The sequence below is a fragment of the Heptranchias perlo genome, chromosome 13, assembly GCF_035084215.1.
Source record: "Heptranchias perlo isolate sHepPer1 chromosome 13, sHepPer1.hap1, whole genome shotgun sequence".
Lineage (NCBI taxonomy): Eukaryota > Metazoa > Chordata > Chondrichthyes > Hexanchiformes > Hexanchidae > Heptranchias > Heptranchias perlo.
In genome coordinates this window covers 57048493-57069514 of record NC_090337.1, presented here as the reverse complement: position 1 = coordinate 57069514, position 21022 = coordinate 57048493, and the positions used below count along the sequence as shown (strand labels likewise).

General features: G+C 44.6%; 2 protein-coding genes across 5 annotated transcripts in view; one reads left to right on the top strand and one right to left on the bottom strand.

The window, feature by feature from the left end:
- Positions 1–2194: 2194 nt before the first annotated feature.
- On the bottom strand, positions 2195–4403 carry LOC137331146 (fap1 adhesin-like). Its single transcript, XM_067994751.1, has 2 exons — positions 4363–4403; positions 2195–4112 (listed from the first exon to the last, which is right to left on the bottom strand). The coding sequence occupies exons 1-2, from the start codon at positions 4401–4403 to the stop codon at positions 2195–2197; spliced, it is 1959 nt and encodes a 652-aa protein (XP_067850852.1).
- Positions 4404–4462: 59 nt separating this feature from the next.
- LOC137331615 (protein IWS1 homolog) overlaps positions 4463–21022 on the top strand; it is a 51348-nt gene continuing 34788 nt past the window's right edge. For all 4 annotated transcript variants that reach the window (XM_067995529.1, XM_067995527.1, XM_067995528.1 and 1 more), the window contains exons 1-5: positions 4463–4621; positions 9425–9540; positions 12680–13043; positions 18408–18467; positions 18974–19601. In XM_067995529.1, coding sequence (XP_067851630.1) covers positions 4585–4621; positions 9425–9540; positions 12680–13043; positions 18408–18467; positions 18974–19601 — 1205 coding nt within the window. In that variant the 5' untranslated portion in view covers positions 4463–4584. The remainder of the gene's footprint in view (positions 4622–9424; positions 9541–12679; positions 13044–18407; positions 18468–18973; positions 19602–21022) is intronic.

Below are 21022 nucleotides of genomic sequence, written 5' to 3'. Positions count from 1 at the left end.
TTCTGATTTGTAAGATTTTTACCTTGTGATTTGCTTTGCATTTCAAATATATATTTTAATTATGTCTTTGCAGTTACCAGCAATGAATAAATCTGGGTTTGCTCGGAGCAGCTGAGAGCTAGAGCTCCTGTTTAAAATAGTTTGGATGTGCCTATTCTGTGATTACAGGTGTTACCACATTGTAAAAATGACCGAATGGCGGATTAGTTGAATCCAATTTCATTTCAGGCTATTTAATAAATAATTTTGAGCACAGTATACAATGTTATGTTTCTGGGTCTTTTCTACCTTTTTTACTCTAGATTAGTTTGGTTCTTGTTCATGAACTGAAGACGCTTGATATATACTTTGCAGCCTCTGCCTGCCTTGGAGATGCAGCTGTCCAGTTCAGAATTTTCTGGATGGTACATAAACAGGCAGCATCTGAAATTAGTGACGGAGGCAGGGGAGGGTATTCATCTTTACTGTGTTCACCCTATCCAGGCTGTTTATTCATCTGGTTAGGTGGGGTGGAATTTCCTTTTGTATAAAATGGCAAGTCTCACTGAGACAACTATACCAAAGAATCTAAAGCCAGGTCCTGAACATACAAATTTCACCTCTCCCAGCATGACCAATACTTCTATCTCCAGATGAATCACTATCTCCAGAACCCTGCACTATTTTGCAGAAGTCAGCAGGCGCTGACCCCTGGAACACTTCCTTCATTCCCCAACACTCTCCTGTGGACACATCTCCGTCCAGTGCACCATGCTCACCTCCATGACCAAGGAAGGGACAGAAAACCCGAGGGAAGCCTGCAATGAGACTAAAACCACTTGTCAAGGGAGGAGGAGTGGCAAGAGGTATAGAGACAGATCCTCAACACTACTACTGCAGCAAAATACACAAAGGTTAACTGAAGATCAGAAATCTTACCTATTATATCCACACAAGAACCACAAATATCATGCCTCCATAACAAACAACTGCTGGAGGGCCCCTGCAATGAGCAGGTTATCATAACTCTTGCGACTAGCTATCAGAATGTGTGGTCCCCTCTATTTATTGGGAAGTACAGTCCTCCCCACGAGTGGATGAAGCACATATGGAACATACTTGAATTAGAAAGAGTGATGTTAGGCCTCTGCCTGGAACAGAAGAAACAGCAGTAGTCTGGAGCCTGTCCTTGGAGACTCACTCGGTACAAACTGTATCGCCAGTCATTGTCATAACTGTAAAAAAAAGGCTGTACATACGCGAACAATTGAATCTCCCATTACTACCACTTTCTTATTCTTGTAGTCTTCTTGCTTCTCCCTCCCCTTCCTTGGCTAATCCCTTGCTCTACAGTACCAGTGTTGCTCAGGACATCCTGAGTCACTGTCTACTTCATACTCTCCAACACTGTATTAGTATTATACAGTTCCAGTAACTTAGGGGTTCTCCTGCACCTGTGAGTCCTGTCTTCCTCTGCTGCCTCTGCAGATGGTCACCCACTTCTCTTTCTCTGCTATCCCAGTGTTCTGAACTGTCTAACATAAGAACAGGAGTAGGACATTTAGTCCCTCGAGCCTGTTCCGTCATTCAATGAGATCATGGCTGATTTGTGACTTAACTCCATATACTGCCTCTTTGGTGACATTCTGGAAAGTACAAGCCAGAAACCCATCAACTTCTGTGACGCTGTAGAGTCTGGCCAATTGTTCCTCAAGTACAGAGATCTTCTGACACTTAGTGCAAATGGGCTGCTCTTACATAACATTAAGATCCAATATGGTTCATATCTCACACTCCACACACATCATGAGGGATCTCTGCTCTGTTATCCCTTTCTGTGTAACTTAAAATCATAAATAGCATGAGTCCGAATTCTTACTAGCATCAAACCTTGGCAAAAATCAAATTCTGCTTACTGTCTTTGTATAGGTATTAATTATCGGAAAACCATCCTGTCCAATTGCTGAACTCCCTAGGGCTACACTCCACACTCTCCTGGCCTTTCACATTCTGCTGGCTTCTCGCAGCTCGAGATTCTGTGACACTGTATTTGTTGTACAGGATGCCACTGATGACAGGCCATACAGCATTTTATGTGCACGTATAGGCATACTGTTTATATAAAACATGTGAATACAAAACAATATAAAAAAGGAAAATTGAGTTATAGTGAGTGACTGCAGGTAACAGCGACTGAATGAGAGGTAAGCGAGTGTCAGTGGCGGCCGAGTGAGGGGTGGTCAGTGGTGATTGCTGTGACAATGGTAGTTACACTGATGATTGTATTGATCATATTCACGATTGTAGTCATGGCAGTAATTTCACTAATTGTGATAATTTCACTAAAGATTGTAGTGATGATTTCATCAATGATTGTTGTGATGGTTTCACAAATGATTGTAGTGATGATTTCACTAAAGATTGTAGTGATGGTTTCACTAGTGATTGTAGTGATGATTTCACTAGTGATTGTAGTGATGATTTCACTAATGATTGCAGTGATGGTTTCACTAGTGATTGCAGTGATGATTTCACTAATGGTTGTAATGATGGTTTCAATAGCGATTGCAATGATGATTTCACTAGTGATTGTAGTGATTATTTCATTAGTGATTGTAGTGATGGTTTCACTAGTGATTGTAGTGACGATTTCACTAATGATTGTAGTGATGATTTCACGAGTGATTGTAGTGATGATTTCACTAATGATTGTAGTGATGATTTCACTAATGATTGTAGTGATGGTTTCATTAATGATTGTAGTGATGGTTTCACTAGTGATGATTTCATTAATGATTGTAGTGATGGTTTCACTAATGATTGTAGTGATGGTTTCACTAATGATTGTAGTGATGGTTTCACTAGTGATTGCAGTGATGGTTTCACTAATGATTGTAGTGATGGTTTCACTAGTGATTGCAGTGATGGTTTCACTAATGATTGCAGTGATGGTTTCACTTGTGATTGTAGTGATGGTTTCACTAGTGATTGCAGTGATGGTTTCACTAATGATTGCAGTGATGGTTTCACCAGTGATTGTAGTGATGATTTCACTAATGATTGCAGTGATGGTTTCACTAATGATTGCAGTGATGGTTTCACTTGTGATTGCAGTGATGGTTTCATTAATGATTGCAGTGATGGTTTCACTAGTGATTGTAGTGATGGTTTCACTAATGATTGTAGTGATGGTTTCACTAGTGATTGTAGTGATGGTTTCACTAATGATTGTAGTGAAGGTTTCATTAATGATTGCAGTGATGGTTTCATTAATGATTGTAGTGATGGTTTCACCAGTGATTGTAGTGATGATTTCACTAATGATTGTAGTGATGGTTTCACCAGTGATTGTAGTGATGATTTCACTAATGATTGTAGTGATGGTTTCATTAATGATTGTAGTGATGGTTTCACCAGTGATTGTAGTGATGATTTCACTAATGATTGTAGTGATGGTTTCACCAGTGATTGTAGTGATGGTTTCATTAATGATTGCAGTGATGGTTTCACCAGTGATTGTAGTGATGATTTCACTAATGATTGTAGTGATGGTTTCACCAGTGATTGTAGTGATGGTTTCATTAATGATTGTAGTGATGGTTTCACCAGTGATTGTAGTGATGATTTCACTAATGATTGTAGTGATGGTTTCACCAGTGATTGTAGTGATGATTTCACTAATGATTGTAGTGATGGTTTCACCAGTGATTGTAGTGATGATTTCACTAATGATCGTAGTGATAGTTTCACCAGTGATTGTAGTGATGATTTCACTAATGATTGTAGTGATGGTTTCATCAGTGATTGTAGTGATGATTTCACTAATGATTGCAGTGATGGTTTCACCAGTGATTGTAGTGATGGTTTCACTAATGATTGCAGTGATGGTTTCACCAGTGATTGTAGTGATGGTTTCACTAATGATTGCAGTGATGGTTTCACCAGTGATTGTAGTGATGGTTTCACTAATGATTACAGTGATGGTTTCACCAGTGATTGTAGTGATGGTTTCACTAATGATTGTAGTGATGATTTCACTAATGATTGTAGTGATGATTTCACCAGTGATTGTAGTGATGATTTCACTAATGATTGTAGTGATGATTTCACCAGTGATTGTGGTGATGATTTCACTAATGATTGCAGTGATGGTTTCACCAGTGATTGTAGTGATGATTTCACCAGTGATTGTAGTGATGATTTCACCAGTGATTGTAGTGATGATTTCACCAGTGATTGTAGTGATGGTTTCACCAGTGATTGTAGTGATGGTTTCACCAGTGATTGTAGTGATGATTTCACCAGTGATTGTAGTGATGGTTTCACCAGTGATTGTAGTGATGATTTCACCAGTGATTGCAGCAGTTCATCAACATTCACGACCTGAATCCAGGCTGAACTCTGGATTTGACGATTCTGCGCATGCTCCTGGCGTCAGTTCACCGCCAGCCACGATCCCGTGCTCCGTGACCTATGACCCGCACTCATGCGCAGTGCCGCGGAGTGTGTAGGCCAGAGCGGCGATTCCAGTTTGTGAATAGACGGCGGGCCGAAAGTGTGCGGGGTCGGGACTGAGCGGAAGCGGGCTGGTATCTGCCCGCGGCCATGGAGTTGGAGGACGGGTACTACCCGGAAGGGGAAGGTAAGAGCGGCCCCGGGATAGGGAAGCTTGTGTTAACGGGGCACTGGTTTGGGGCCTTGGCCGGTAGCCCGTGCGTTAGTCCGCGGCCCGGCCCGGCCCGGGTCGGCCGGCAGCCGCAGCCCGTGAGTGAGTGCAGGGATCTGATCCCGGGCCTGCAGTGCTTGTGTTGGAGTCTGAGAATCACTTGAGAGATCCTCACGGGTATAGTTTGTTGGCCCAATGGAGCGCACGCTGTCCCCATAAGGACACGGCCACTTTATCAACAATAACTTGCACGGATGTAGTGCCTTTAATATAGTGAAACGTTCCATGACGCTTCACAACAGTGTTATCAGACAAAATCTGACACCGAGCCGCATAAAGAGAACCACATAAAGAGACAGGTGACCAAAAGCTTGGCTAAAGAGGTGGGTTTTGAGGAGCGTCTTAAAGGGGGTTAGGGAATTGCAGAGCTTAGCACCTAGCCAGCTGAAGGCACAGCCGCCAGTGGTGGGACGAAGGAAATGGGATGCACAAAAGGCCAGAGTCAGAGGAACGTAGAGTTCTCGTAGGGCTGGAGGAGATCCAGAGTTGCGGTTAAGGTTGGCAGAACCTGGACTTAGGGACCCCTTCCCCATGTACACTGGGGTAATACTGAAGTTCAACAAGCTAAAATCCACGTAGCCTCCCAGCATAGAGCCAGTATGCTACTAAGATGTCAGTGCTCTTGTTTCTGAGTCAGAAAGTTGTAGGTTCAAGCCCCACGCCAAAGACTTGAGCACATAATCTAGGCTGACATTTCAGTGCAATACTGAGGGAGTACTGCACTGTTGGAGGTACTGTCTTTTGGATGAGATGTTAAACCGAGGCGCTCTCAGCTGGATGACATCGTCAATAAACCAAAAGCAAAATACTGTGGATGCTGGAAATCTGAAATAAAAACAGAAAATGCTGGAAAAACTCAGCAAGTCAGGCAGCATCTGTGGAGAGAGAAACAGAGTTAACGTTTCAGGTTACTGACCTTTCATCAGAACTGAAAGATGTTAGAGATGAACGGCTTTTAAGCAAGTACAGAGTCACGGAAAAGTGGGGCTAGGGAAAGAACAGAAAGGGAAGGTCTGTGACAGGGTGGAGGGCAGGAGTGATTAAAAGACAAAATGAATGATGGTTCATGACATAGGGGGTGATAATGGGACAAATGTAGAAACAAAAGATGAGTCCAGAAGAGGTGTAAATGGTTACAGCAGAATAGAGGGGGAGGGAAGCCTGGAAAATCTGGCAAAGCGGAGAGGGTTGCTGTGGCCCAGGAATGTGGCAGAAGAATGGCAGGTAGACCCCACGATTGCGGACTGCTCTGCCAGCCATGTACCGAAAGGGGATCACTAGTCCACACCTCCATCACTCCCAGTGGCTCTGGTGCAGCCATCCTCCATTGCCAGCACCTGCTGTCTGAGAGAAAATGGGAATGGTGGTTAAGAGCTAAAGTTGTTAAACTCAATGTTATGGTCAGAAGGCTGTGAAATGCTGAGTAGAAAGATGAGTTGTTCCTCGAGCTTGCGTTGAGCTTCATTGGAACAGTGTAGGAAGCTAAGGACAGAGAGGTCTGAGCTGGATGGAGAATTAATGTGGCAAGCGACCAGAAGCTCAGGGTCATGCTTGCGGACTGAACAGAGGAGTTTGGCAAAGCGATCACCCAATCTGCATTTGGTCTCCCTGTTGTGAGCAGTGAATACAGTATACTAAGTTGGAAGAAGTACAAGTAAATCGCTGTTTCACCTGGAAAGGAGTGTTTGGGGTCGTTGAAAGTGGAAAGGGAGGAGGTGAAAGGGCAAGTGTTGCGTCTTCTGCGCTTGCAGGGGAAGGTGCCGGAGGAAAGGGAGCAGATGCTGGGGATGATGGAAGTGTTGACCAGGGTGAAACAGAGGGAACGGTCAACAGCAACTTGCACCTAAACAATCCCGTTGCAGTATTTGAAGAAGAGCAGGGGAGATCTGTCCTAGCCAATATTTATTCCTTGACCAACATCAGTAAAAACAGACCTGGTCATTTATCTTATTGCTGTTTATGGGACCTTACTATGTGCTAAATTGGCTGCAACATTTCCTTACCTTATAACAGTGACTGCACTTCACAAGTACTTCATTTGCTATGAGATTTTTTGACGTTGTGAAAGGCTCTATATAAAAGCACGTTTTTTTTTCTCTGAGCTCTCTGCTGCTGTCCATAAAAACTGCCCTACCCATTTGACTATTGTCTTAAAGGCTTATCTGGAGCTAAGTAGGAAGAGAGTCTCCCCGCCCCCACCCCTTGCGCCCCCTCCTCAGTGACAGGTCTATCCTTCCGGGTTCTATTACTGAGCCAAGCTGGCTTGTCAGTTAACAGCAATGCCCTGGAGTACTGCTGATCTACCCAGCTCAGGATTACTTAGTCTGCCACAAACTAGGTTCCGGTCTCCCATCACTAGATACTTCATCTTGGAAGAAGGGCCTGATGAAGGGTCATCGACCTGAAACGTTAACTCTGTTTCTTCCTCCACAGATGCTGCCTAGCTTGCTGAGTATTTCCAGCATTTTCTGTTTTTATTACTTCATCTTGGAGCCACATCAGCTCCAAAGATTACCCCCCCCCCCCCCAACAAAGCAATGAGCTGGGTCACTGGTTTGTCATTAAACAACTGTTAAGTACTGGTGTACACCCTCACTGACCCTGTGCTTGTAGCTTGGACCAACCAGTAAAGATCTTACAGGCTGAGTGTAGATTAAAATCACTTTCATTTAGGTATGGGAATTTTTGAGCAGTGTACTCAATGATTTGTTAAACAGTCTGGTATGAAATTGGATTCAACTAATCGGGAATGTTTTTATTTCACACTGCGATAATGTTTCTAATCCCAGAATAGACACATTCAGTGAACTTTAAACAGGAACTTTAGCTCTCGGTTACCCAAGCCACACCAGGTTTGTTCATTGGTGGCAACTGCACAGACATTAATTAATTACAGTTAAAACGATTAGGTTATAGAATAATTCCTGATTATTTCAATTATTGGGAGCCTTTCTCTAACAGGCAGCCAGTCATCTTTCAGAACACTTGCACACAACCAATGCAGAGAATTGAAGTATTTGTATTTAATGGCTTACACAAAAAGTGTAATTGTTCTGTGTAGTTGGTGATCTGTTGCTGACAGTTACCACTTTCCTGTGGAATGAACAGTAATACAGGCCTCCTCACACTGAGTGATTGGGGTCCACTTGCTTGTGTGCAGGTTACAAATAAATAACATGTTACTACAGGTGTGGTGACCTGTAAGTCACCATTTCAGCATCTGGTGCAGAATGTTGTGGTGACGACACTACCTGTCAGCATCACTTGTGCTTCCTCTGTCACCCTGCTCACATTCACTCTTGTACATTCCCCTCAAATTGTCCTTCCATTTTCTCTTGAATCTTCCCACTATTTCTTTTACCATGTGTCACACATCATTTCTTAAGTGTCTTTCCCATTTCAAACCATAATTGTTTCTCTGACCCTCTGTTGCATGTATTTGTTGCTGTCTTGGTAGGATAGCGTTCTGCTCAAGAATCAATCCCATTTTTACCTGGAGAAGTGTGTTTGATATTGTACAGTGCGATTTTATTCCAGTATATACTTAGTTGCTAAGTTCCAGTGCATTGTTCCCAAGTTTTTTCTCCTGTTATTCCTGTGTGGCATTCAGAGTATATTTCTCTCCTCAGCACTGCTGTTGGTAAAGAGCATTGATTTTCCTGTTCTTGCTGGAGTAACAATCCCTATGTGTACACTCTAATTTGTATTAGACAGAGAAGGATGTAGCAGTGGAATTAGATGGGGAAGGATGTAGCTATAGAATAGCTGCAACAAGACAAGGAGAAAAAAAACCTATGCCGTGCAATGACAGTGGGCGAAAAACCCACACCAAGCAACAAGACTCGGGGAATCCCCACATCATTCAATCGGCCTTTTAATAAGAAGAGGCCGGGCAAGAGAACACACCGTACGTGAGGCTACTATTTTTAAAACAAGAAACATTAGGAGGGGAACACATCGCATCAGGGCTTTAGTTGGGGTGGTGGCCAGGGGGACAGTACTTCAAATAAGAGACTACTGAGAATAGACAGAATGGGACCATTTAAACAAAAAATGGAGTCACAGAAAACCGAGAACTTGCACCAGGACCAGGCAGACAGTCAGAGTCCGACACGATCCCCGTTTGCCTGTTCAGATGGGCACAAAAGACTCCGTGGCACTATTCGAAGAGCAGGACGTTCTCCCATATTCCTCAACCAAATCCACTGAAAAATGATCAATTGGTCATTTATCTCATTTAGTGTTCGTGGGATCTTGCTATGCACAAATTGGCTGTTGCATTTGTTTACAAAACAGTGACTACATTTGAAAAGTGATTCATTGGATGGGAGTGTTTTGGGGTGTTCTGCACTGTGAAAAAGTGATGTACCGATGCATGGTTTTTGTTTATGCAGTGTTTTCAAAAATTAAGGACAAGTAATTATTTTGTGAATACTTAAGATGATGGAAGGCCGGAGACGCACAGTTGCTGTACTGTGGCACGGTCATGAGGCAGTTGGCATGCTCAGTTTGGCAGCAGAGGGCTAATTCACCCTTATATGTCCAACAGAACACAGGAAAAAGAACGAATTTGCACCTCAGGACATCCCGAAATGCTTCACAGCCAACAAAGTTCTTTTGATCATGGTGGTTATGTGCACTAGGGATGTCGGAGTGCTGTAATGGTGACGTGCACTGGCTGTAGTGCTGTGACAGTGACTGTTGCTTTACTTTAAATAGATGATGGTGGAGCAACGCCGGTACAGGATGAACACAATTCAGGCTCAGATGATCAGGAGGACTCGACTGAACACCGTGCTGCATCTGAAGGCAGCAGTGTGGGACATCACTCTGAGGTAAGAGCTTCGTTCCCAGTCAGAACTTTTCGCTCTGCCATCTGGTCATTCCCCTTGGTATTGTTCGCCACCTTTGGTCCCTCAAGGCCAACAGGTGCAGACTTGAGCGTATCTGGCGCATAACTGGTTTAGCCATCCATCACCAAATCAAGTGCCCTCTGGTGTCACTGTCCTCTGCCAAAACCACCCACTACTCTAAGATCATCCTGGAGAGCAAAAATAACCAATGACGACTTTTCCTTACCTTCACCTCCAACAAGTGGGAGGCGCTCGTGGTCTTTTTTGTCACTAATGACCATCTGTGTAGCTGCTTCTACTGCTTCCTCGCACCAACCAAGCCAAACCAACTGCCCCCGCCCCTCATGATCCCCCCTGCCCTAGCCCTGAACCTACATTTTTCTCCAGTTTCTCTCCCGTTTCTCTCCCATCTGCCCCTATGTCCTCTCCAAGTTTATCTTGTTACATAATATTTACAGCACAGAAACAGGACATTTGGCCCAACAGGTCTGAGTCGGAGTTTATGCTCCAAACGAGCCTCATCCCACCTTATTTCATCTCACCCTATCAGTTCCTTCTGTTCCTTTCTCCCTTGTGTACTTATCGAGCTTCCCCTTAAATGCATCATTGTCCTTGAAACCCACTTCTCCTATTCTCGCTATTCTACCTCGGCCCTGTCAGTCTATTTGTCCAAAGTCCAATCTTGGATGAGCCGCAATTCCCTCCAGTTAAACATTGGATAGACTGAAGCCATGGTCTTCGGCCCCTGCCACAAACTCCGTGCCTTTGTCACTCTTTCCGTCTCCTTTCCTTCTTGATATATATTAATGATTTGGACTTGGGTGTACAGGGCACAATTTCCAAATTTACAGATGATACAAAACTTGGAAGTGTAGTGAACAGTGAGGAGGATAGTGATAGAACTCAAGAGGATTTAGACAGGCTGATGGCATGGGAAACGTGGCAGATGAAATTTAATGAAGAAAAATGTGAAGTGATACATTTCGGTAGGAAGAATGAAGGGCACAATTCTAAAAGGGGTATAGAAACAGAGAGATCTGGGGGTAAATGTACACAAATTGTTGAAGGTGGCAGGGCAGGTTGAGAAAGCTGTTAGAAAAGCATACGGGGTCCAGGGCTTTATAAATAGAGGCATACAGTACAAAAGCAAGGAAGTCATAATGAACCTTTATAAAATACTGGTTCGGCCACAACTGGAGTATTGTGTCCAGTTCTGGGCACCGCACTTTAGGAAAGATGTGAAGGCCTTAGACAGGGTGCAGTAGAGATTTACTAGAATGATTCCAGGGATGAGGGACTTTAGTTACGTGGATAGACTAGGGAAGCTGGGGTTGTTCTCCTTGGAAGAGAGAAGGTTGAGAGGAGATTTGATAGAGGTATTCAAAATCATGTCAGGTCTAGACAGAGTAGATAGAGAAAAACTGTTCCCATTGGTGGAAGAGTCAAGAACCAGAGGACATAGATTTAAGGTGATTGGCAAAAGAACCAAAGGTGACATGAGGAAAAACTTTTTCACACAGTGAGTGGTTAGGATCTGGAATGCACTGCCAGAAGGGGTGGTGGAGGCAGATTCAATCATGGCTTTCAAAAGGGAACTGGATAAGTACTTGAAAGGAAAAAATTTGCATGGCTACGGGGATAGGGCTGGGGAGTGGGACTAGCTGGATTGCTCTTGCATAGAGCCGGCCCAGTCTCGATGGGCCGAACGGTCTCCTTCCGTGCTGTGACCTTTCTATAATTCTATCTTGGGTTGAAACAGACTGTTTGCAACCTCCTGTTCAACCCTGAGCTGAGCTTCTGTCTCATCCTCCATCACAAAGACCGCCTACTTCTGCCTCCGCCCCTGCTGCAATCCATCTGCTGCTAAAGCACTCGTGCCTGCCTTTGTCATATTCCAGTGCTCTCCTGGCCAGCTTCCCATCCTCCACGATCTAAATCTTAGCTGATCCAAAACTATGCTGCCCCTACCCTATCCCACACCAAGCTCTAGTCACTCCTGTCCTTGCTGACCTATATTGGCCCCTGGTCTCCCAATGCATCCATTTTAAAATTCTCATCCTTATATCATGGTGTTGCTCCTCCCTGTCTTTGTAACCTCCTACAACCCTCTAAGAACTCTGCGTTCCTCTGACTCTGGCCTCTTGTGCATCACCCTCACCCTGTCATTGGCGACCGTGCCTTCAGCCGTCTAGGCCCCACACTCTGGAATTCCCTCCCGAAACCCCTCTGCCCCTCTATCTCCCTCTCTTCCTTTAAGACACTCCTTAAAACTTACCCCTTTGATCAAGTTTTTGGTCGCCCTTCTTTTTCTGGCCCGGTGTTCATTTTTATCTAATTAGACCTCTGTGAAGTGCTTTGGGATATTTTGTTCCGTAAAAGGCACCATTTAGATGCAAGTTGTTGTTGTTCACCTGGAAGCTGACAAACATCTGCTTCAGTTCTTGAAGGTGCAATTTTTGATTAGAGCTAGTTTTGACTTCTGCAGTTTATTGGGTTAAAAATGACACAATAAAGCTGTGAGCATGGGAGGATCATAAATATTAGAAGAGAAAGCTCTCCTGATGACCTGGTGGGTAAAGGCACCACCTAATGTGGTACTGAGTAATACAGAAAGACCATGCCTTATACTGTTTCTCAACAGAGCTCAATTCTCCTTTCCCATCATCCCTATTCTCACCTTAAATTTAAGATCCTCATCCTCAAAGTTCTTCATAGTCTCACCCCAGCTGTCTCTGCAACCTCCTCCAGCCTTTTAGCCCCATCTTCCCATACTCTCCGGTGCTCCAACTCTGGCCTTTAGTGCATTTCCCACCCATCCTTTTATCCTACCATCGATGGTAGAATTTTAGCCACTTCGGCCCTACTGCCTGGAACTCCATCCCTAAACATCTCTACTACTTCATTTCTCTTTCCAAAACCCATCTTTTCAACAAAGCTTTCAAGTCATTCTTCCTAACTGTCCCTTGATGACTCGGTGTCCCCTCCTTTATTCCTGTTATTTGTTTTTGTTTTTCTCTTTCACTGCCTCCACTGGACATTTTCCATGTTAAAGGCACTGTATAAATGAAAGTTATTTTTAAACCCCCAGTCTCTGAAAGTTTTCATATTGCTTCTGTTTCAGGACGAAGGCCATAAGGAATATCAGAGTGATGCAGAAGACAGTGATGGCCCCGGCCGCCCACAAAGCAGGGAGGAAAACCACGTTAGCAGTGATTCCGAGAGTGAGGAACCCAAGAAACCTCGCAGCATTGAGCAATCGGATGATGAAGCAGGCAGTGATGAGGAGAATCACTCCATAAATAAAGACAGCGGCGGAGAGCGTGAAGGGAGCCACGATCGAATGAACGACACAGACAGTGAAAAGGATGTGAGAATATCACCGGCACACAACGAGAGCCGAGGGGCCAGTGACGACGATGGTCCCGCACCTCACGGGGCATCCAACAGCGATGATGAGCAGGATGAGGAAGAGGGGGAGAAAACAGGTGTGTACTAGTTAAAGGAAACTCACCATCATTAAAATAGTTGATAGAAATGTACAGGACTGGAAAAGACCCCTGCATTCCATCTTGCTGGTCCAAGTGTCTTCAGAATATCATATCCCACAATACCTCTCCTACCCCCTCTTAAATTATAGAAACATAGAAAATAGGAGCGGGAGTTGGCCATTCGGCCCTTTGAGCCTGCTCTGCCATTCAGTATGATCATGGCTGATCCTCTATCTCGATACCATATTCCCGCGCTCTCCCCATACCCCTTGATGCCTTTTGTGTCTAGAAATCTATCCAGCTCCTTAAATATATTCAGTGACTTGGCCTCCACAGCCTCCTGTGGTAGAGAATTCCACAGGTTCACCACCCTCTGTGTGAAGAAATTTCTCCTCATCTCAGTCCTAAATGTCCTACCCCGTATCCTGAGACCGTGACCCCTCGTTTGGACCCCCCAGAAAGGGAAAACATACTCCCTGCATCCAGTCTGTCTAGCCCTGTCAGAATTTTATGTGTTTCAATGAGATCCCTTCTCATTCTTCTAAACTCGAGTGAATACAGGCCGAGTCGACCCAATCTCTCCTCATACGACAGTCCTGCCATCCCAGGAATCAGTCTGGTGAACCTTTGCTGCACTCCCTCTATGTCAAGTATATCCTTTTTTAGGTAAGGAGACTAAAACTGCACACAATACTCCAGGTGTGATCTCACCAAGGCCCTGTATAACTGCAGTAAGACATCCTTGCTCCTGTACTCAAATCCTCTTACAATGAAGGTCAACATACCATTTGCCTTCCTAACTGCTTGCTGCACCTGCATGTTTACTTTCAGTGACTGGTGTACAAGGACACCCAGGTCCCTTTGTACATCAACATTTCCCATCTATCACTATTTAAATAATACTCTGCCTTTCTGTTTTTCCTTCCGAAGTGGATAACTTCACATTTATCCACATTATACTGCATCTGCCATGTATTTGTGCCCACTCACTCAACTTGTCTAAATCGCCTTGAAGCCTCTTTGCATCCTCCTCACAACTCACGATCCCACCTAATTTTGTGTCGTCAGCTAACTTGGAAATATTGCATTTGGTTCCCTCATCCAAATCATTGATGTATATTGTGAATAGCTGGGGCCCAAGCACTGATCCCTGTGGTACCCCACTAGTCACTGCCTGCCACCCCGAAAATGACCCATTTATTCCTACTCTCTGTTTCCTGTCTGTTAACCAATTTTCAATCCATGCCAGTATATTACCCCGAATCCCATGTGCTTTAATTTTGCACACTAACCTCTTATGTGGGACTTATTCAATGCCACTTGAACTTGCTGGTACTTTCAGCCCCATTGCTTGCCATGGCAAGCCCTTTCCATATGCTCACCATCCCCTTTTTCAAGGAATTAAATCTAAACCGTCTTTTAATCTTCCCTCTTCTAAGCTTGCAGCTGTACCCTCTTGTAAAATCTGCGACAATGTTAAACATATTAACATTTGCCTTGTGTGTACCCTTCAGGATCTTGAATATTTCATAAGATCACCACTGACCTTTTCAGTGTAAATATTCCCAGCTTCTGCAGCCGGTCCTCATATGTTGGTGCCTAATCCCAGCTATCAGTTTAACCCTAACACAATTTAATTGTCCTTCACTGCACCCTCTTCAATGCCTGGGTGTCTTTCCCATAACACACGGACCAGAACTGCACACAGTGCTGCAGTTGGGGCCAGACCAGTGCTCAGTACAAACTCAATCATTTCATTTCAGAAGCACTCCTACCTATACTGTGTCCATGTTGAAGCTTAAGTTATTGCGCAATATCACTGGATAGGCTTGGATGCAAAAGATCTTTCAGCATACTAACCCACCATCTCCGCAATACAGCATCTTGCTGTTGTATTTAAGTCCATTGTTCTTGCCTTGGCCATACTCCCTGGCCGCCCATTCCACCTGTTGTTCATCCCCTGTATAAAGAAATACTTTGGTGTCTCTCCTGAATGAACCCTTCACAGCTCTGACCCTATGCCCACTTGTCCTACGTATTTCAATGTTGTTCTGGGTTTATTTTCTCTATCCCATTCAGTATTTTATATACCTCTCCAAGTTGTGTGATCTTGAGACCAAGGGGCTCCAGTTTATCAGGTTGTACCTCGCAGCTCTCCCCTCTGACTGGGGTCTCCAGTTCCTTGCCCTTCTCTCCACTGCCTCTTGTGTCACGGTAACCTAAACTGTATGCTGTGCTCTGGGTGCAGCCTTACTAGGTCCCAGAACAGGTTCACCAGTCTCTGGGGATTTGAACAGCTGATTTGGCAATATAGCCCAGCATCCTATTAACTTTATTGCCACCTCACAATGTTTAGCCACAGACAGTGACAAGTTAATTAACATTCTTGCAAACTCCCCTTCTGCGAATTCTCTCGCATCCATAGAGCACGTGCGGCTTCAGTTTTTACTTTCAATATGCATCAAATAGCATTTATCCATATTGAACAATCATCAGCAGAGGTGCTTATTTGCCAATGATCAGCAGAGGTGCTTATCCATATCTAGTTCTGCCTCCTCTAAGTCCACAGTCTCCCGTCCCACCCACTCTTGTGTCATTTAATATGCATTGCAACTGTGACTCCAGGTTATTTATGTATTTCAAGAACAAGAGGTATCCTAGCACAGATCTCTGGGGCACTCTATTCAATACCTCCCTAGTTCTACTTACAATCTCTCCTCTGCTTTCTCTTTAGCAGTTAGCAGTCCACATCCATGTCTTATTCTTGATACCCGCTGACCTTAGTTTGTTGATCAGAACCTGCTTGAATAATTTGGGTTTTTTTGCTCCCGGGTCCCTGTTGGCAAAACTGGTTAAATCAGTGAAAAGCTGAGCCATACAGGTTAGGTGTGATGTCTGAACTGTATCTCTAGGCTAGGGAGGGGTAAAGGCAGCCAGGGTTCCCACTCCTGATAACTACCCTGTGAGAAGTATGGGTGTGGGCATTGTATTCAGTGAGGAAAGGGTCAGGCTGCACTGCAATGTGCTCCATGGTTGAATTGTGCAGTGCCAACGTTCACTCCATGTTTAAGGTGATATGAAGAATGGCCACTTGGGTGAGATACTGATGTTACCCTTATCTTTTAAAAAGTTAGTAGTTCGACGGTAGCATTGCTCACATTTAGTTTGGAGCATGGTATTGCTCCCACAATTAGTTTGAGATACAGTATAAGGCGTGGTCTTTCTTGTAGTTAGCTTGGGATGCAGTGCTACTCACAGTTGGTTTGGGTTGTGATGTTGCTCAGTTTTTTTGGCGTTTGGGGCTTGGCATTGTTCAGTTTGGAGTGCAGCATTGCTCACAATTGTGGGGTCTGGGTGCAGTGTTGCTCATAGCTTTGGGGTGCAGGTGTGGCCTTGTTCATCGTTAATTTGGGGTGCGATGCTATGTTCGTTTTGGGGTGCAGATGTGGTGTTTCTTACAGTTAGTTCTTGGTCCACGGGGTTGCTCAATTTAGTTTGGACATGATATTCCTTATTAGTTTGGTATGTGGGGCACAGTGCTGCTCATGGATTTTTGAGAGTGTGAAGCTGGGTATTATTCATGGTTAGTTTGTCGCACCTCCTCCCTGTTACATTCCCCATCTATTAGATTAGAAAGACAGTCTCTCAGAAGGAATTTTTTTCTTTTCTAGCCGGGTGCGATTCCCATTGATTTCCATCCTCACTCCTTCCTGATCTTTGTGCTCCCTCTGTATGACCAGGAATCTCATTGGGAGCCACCTCGTATCTAGTGTGCTGCTTCATCTGTCTCCTATTTTCGGTAAATAGGTGATTCTGCTGGCGTATTCTATCCCAGAGCTACAGAGAGGGTCCAATTAGTGCTAGATGCTAGTAGACCTGCTGAGAGTTTACAGCATTTAGTTTTTCTTGTTACCTACTAAAAGTTAATCAGCTGTTTAAAATGGTGTAGCTGCATCCGGGCTAGTAGGATACACCGGGCTAGAAATTATGGCACCGGGTCTCCATGTAAATATTAGGGCATTGGGTAGCTGACAATACTTTCTTTCTTGTAAGAAGGAGCAGAGGTAGTTTAGTGGCAAATGAAACACTTGGTGTGGTACTGAGCTATGCAGACCATGATAATCCTAGTTCAATATCCACTCTGTGCTAGCTGATCTCAGACAGTGCAGGGGTATTGACACTAGAATTGGGCTAGGGAGCAGAATATTAGTCAGTGTCCCTGCTCATGATCATTATCCATTGACCCCTGTTGGAAAGTGCACATGTGGACATCAGATCAGAGCAGGATTGACCTCGATTCCGAAATTCTTCCATCCGGAAACCTGCCATTACTGTCATGGCTCACACACGAAGAATAGCCATTCGACTCCTGTTTGGTAACTCCGTTCAAAGGGAAGAATTGAGTGATGCTGATTCTCTTGACAAATAAGTCTCACCACCCCCTCCACCCACCCCCCCACAAAAAAAAACCCCACAATATTAATGCATTTATGCATGCAGTGGACAGAATGGGCCACTGATTTCCTGACTGTATAATCTGTAGAGAGTCAGTCCTGCCAGGGTCTCTTTCCCAGAAATGTGTTTGCTTTAAGCTGGGCTGATTCACTGCCTGAGGTTAAAGCTTACGCTCATATCAGAGATTAAGTGTGGGCAGATTTTGGATGCAATTAACATTTAAACGATTACATTTACAGGATTGGTGAAATGTTCACGAACAGTTGCTGCACCCACAGTAGGTTTGTATCAGTGACGGATGCTTGGGGCAGTGATTACTTAAGATTGGAATGGCACAGTGCTCTTTATAAGTATTTGACTATATTATAACTGGTGAAAGAACCAAAGATCTGTTAACTTGTGGATTCCACAGACACTTGTTGCCCTCCAGTACCTCACGCAAAGAGTCAATTTTCATGTGAGTCTAAGTGTGTGTTGACAAGCCATTGTCAACTGTGTCTGACATGCATTTTCCAGCAGGGATCGCAGAATGGAGCTAGGGACCGAGTATTTTTTTCCTCCCTCTCTAGTCTGGGGCACTGAGACTAATTATAGTGCCCAACTCCCTTCCCAGCTGAGACCAGCTAACCAAGCACAAACCACCTGTGGAATTTTAATGCTTGTGGATAGGTGCTGCCCAAGTGGTACCTTTAACCACTCAGCCATCAGTGAAACCTCAACTAAAGGATTTTATATAGAACAAGGCATGGGTATGGGGAAAGGGACTTAGTGGATAGCTCTTCTAGAGAGCCGGTACAGGTGCGATGGGCTGAATGGCCTCCTCCTGTGCTGTAAAATTCCATGGTTCCAGGTATGATATTTGATGTCTTTTTGTAAAATTCCTAATACACTGCAGCTTTGTTTCAGTAAAGAGGAAGAAGCCAGTCGTGTCTGATAGCGAAGAGGAGAAAGAAGGACTGAATAAACGTGAGTATTCAACCGTGAATCAAGAGCAGTTTTGATGAGTTTGTGTGATGCAGGGTTCGAAATGCAGCAAATCCCCCTCCACTGCCACAGAAACACACCTTGTGTACAGAACTTAAAAAATTCAAACAGTTTATGCCATGGTTTCAGACATGCCCTGGCTTTGGCCTGTGTTCACTGCACTCTTCAGACATGCCCTGGCTTTGGCTGATAAGTCATTGTCCCTAAAGATGATACTACTTGGCATTATACCTTGTTTTTTTAAAACTGCATCTGAAGATGAGATTTGGAGCCATCCTTTATACAGCACAGTGATCACTCCATCTAAAGGTGAGTAATCTGCCCGTTCACTCTTGCAGTTTGGTATCTTTATGACGGGAGGGTTATGTGGTTGTGTCATCAAACCACATTCCCAGCACCCGTAACAAATGCAAGTGTATGAAAGGGTTAACAATCTGATCCAACGTGCAGGACTGGTCTAAATGAGGTGTTCTTTGTCTCACTTGCAGCTGCTAAGAAAAGTCGCGTGGTGTCGGACAGTGAGGACTCGGACGGTGACTTTGCTCCCAGCAAGAAAAAGCTCAGTATCTCGGGTGGGGAGGAATCAAACAGCGAAGCTGGTGATTTGAAGAGAAAGCTGGCCGTCTCGGGTGGCGAAGATTCGGACAGCGACGCCGATGTTGCTACGGCGAAGCGCATTGTTTCGGATGGCGACGATTCAGACAGCGGTGCCGCCATCTCAAAAGCTAAGCGCGTGGTGTCAGACGCCGAAGACTCAGACAGTGACACCAACACCCGCACGAAAAAGCGGATCGTTTCTGATGCCGAGGATTCTGATAGCGACACGGGTGTGAGGAAAAGGCGGGTCTTCTCCGATGGCGATGACTCTGAGAGCGACACCGCTCTTAAGAAGAAACGTGTCATGTCGGAAGACGAGGACTCAAACTCGGACAGCGACACTGCTGCTAAGATAAAACGGCCCCCTTCCGCTGGCGAGGATTCCGACAGCGATGCTGCACCAGAAAAACGAGAGTCTAAGGGCATCTTATCTGGCAGTGACGAGGATGAGGAGAATAAAGAACCCTCCCAAAAAGAGGAATCTGGTCTTTTCGGCAGTGACAGTGAATCTGAGGATGAGTAAGTGAAAAAGGTTCCTAAAGGCGAGGGCAGTGCTATGAGTATTGTAGATCCATGGCAGAATTTTCCTGCCTAACCATTTCGGATTGTTTCATAGTAATCTCAGTAAAACCTAAGGGGTGTGTCAAATCTTCATACTGTGCTCAGTTGAACTGTGAAGAACAGCCAGCAGTACAACCCTATGTTCAGTCCTCCCAAGCTTGGGCTGTGTAACACTAGGCCGAAGTGCTAATGAGTAACACTAGGTTACAGGTCTATCTCTGCATGCTACCGTGATGCGGTGGCACAGCTGTCACTGTATAACACTGGGCTGAATTCCTGATGGGTATAGGCCTGTTACTGGGAGTGGGAGAGATTTAAAACCAAGCGTCCCAGAAAAAGCGTATCACATATCAATGTGTTTTGTGTGAAGAGGGATTTTATATTTCCCTGTGGTTCATTGACATTGATTCACTGAAGAAATCCACTGACCTCTGAATGTGCAGTAATTGGGCATGATCTGAAACTTTCTGCTGTTGGCACTGGAGCAAAAATTTAGAGTGCAGTACTATCACATTGCCAAATCATTTTTTAAAGTAACTAATTTAGGCAGTAATTTAACTGTGTTTCAGATAACAATGACGAACAGCTTCAGCTTGGCTGTAGTACTTTTGTAATTCCATCCGAACCCTATGATTAGATTCCAGCCTGTAACTAACTTCTGGGTATCCATAAGTCTATATATAAACCATCTTAACTCGTTGATTAGATTCAAACCTGTATCTTGCTCCTGGGTATCGGTTGTTTTTGCTTGCTCGTTTCATTCAGCCTCCATTTTTAGAGGGATGGGAACAAAGTTTGTGGCGCAGACCAAAGACACTGGCTTCAGTCTTCCCAATATTTAATTGGAGGAAATTTCTGCTCATCCAATACTGGATGTCGGACAAACAGCATGACAAATCAGAGGCAATGGAGGGGTCGAGAGAGGTGATGGTGAGGTGGAGCTGGGTGATGTCAGTGTACATGTGGAATCTGATGTGCTTTCGGATGATGTCACCGAGGGGCAGCGTGTAGATGAGAAATAGGAGGGGGTAGAGACGGAAGGAAGTAGCATTGGGAAGGGGGGATGTGGGTGGAGAGGGATTCAAGGAAGTGATCAGAGACGGCCTTATTTGTGATTGACACGATGGGAGTAGAGAGGCCACGTGAGATGAGGGGGTGGCCGTGAATATGGGTAGTGGAGTTTATATGGAGGGAGCGATTAAGGGAGGCTAGGAGGGCAGTGAACACGGAGGAGAGGGGGCACAATGAGTTGAGATGGAGGTTGAAATCACCGAGGGTGAGAAGTCAGAGGGAAGAGAGCAGTGAAGATATCTCAGGGAGAAACTTGGCGTGGTACTTGGGTGAATGTTAGAGAACGACTATTTTAAATGAGAGAGGTG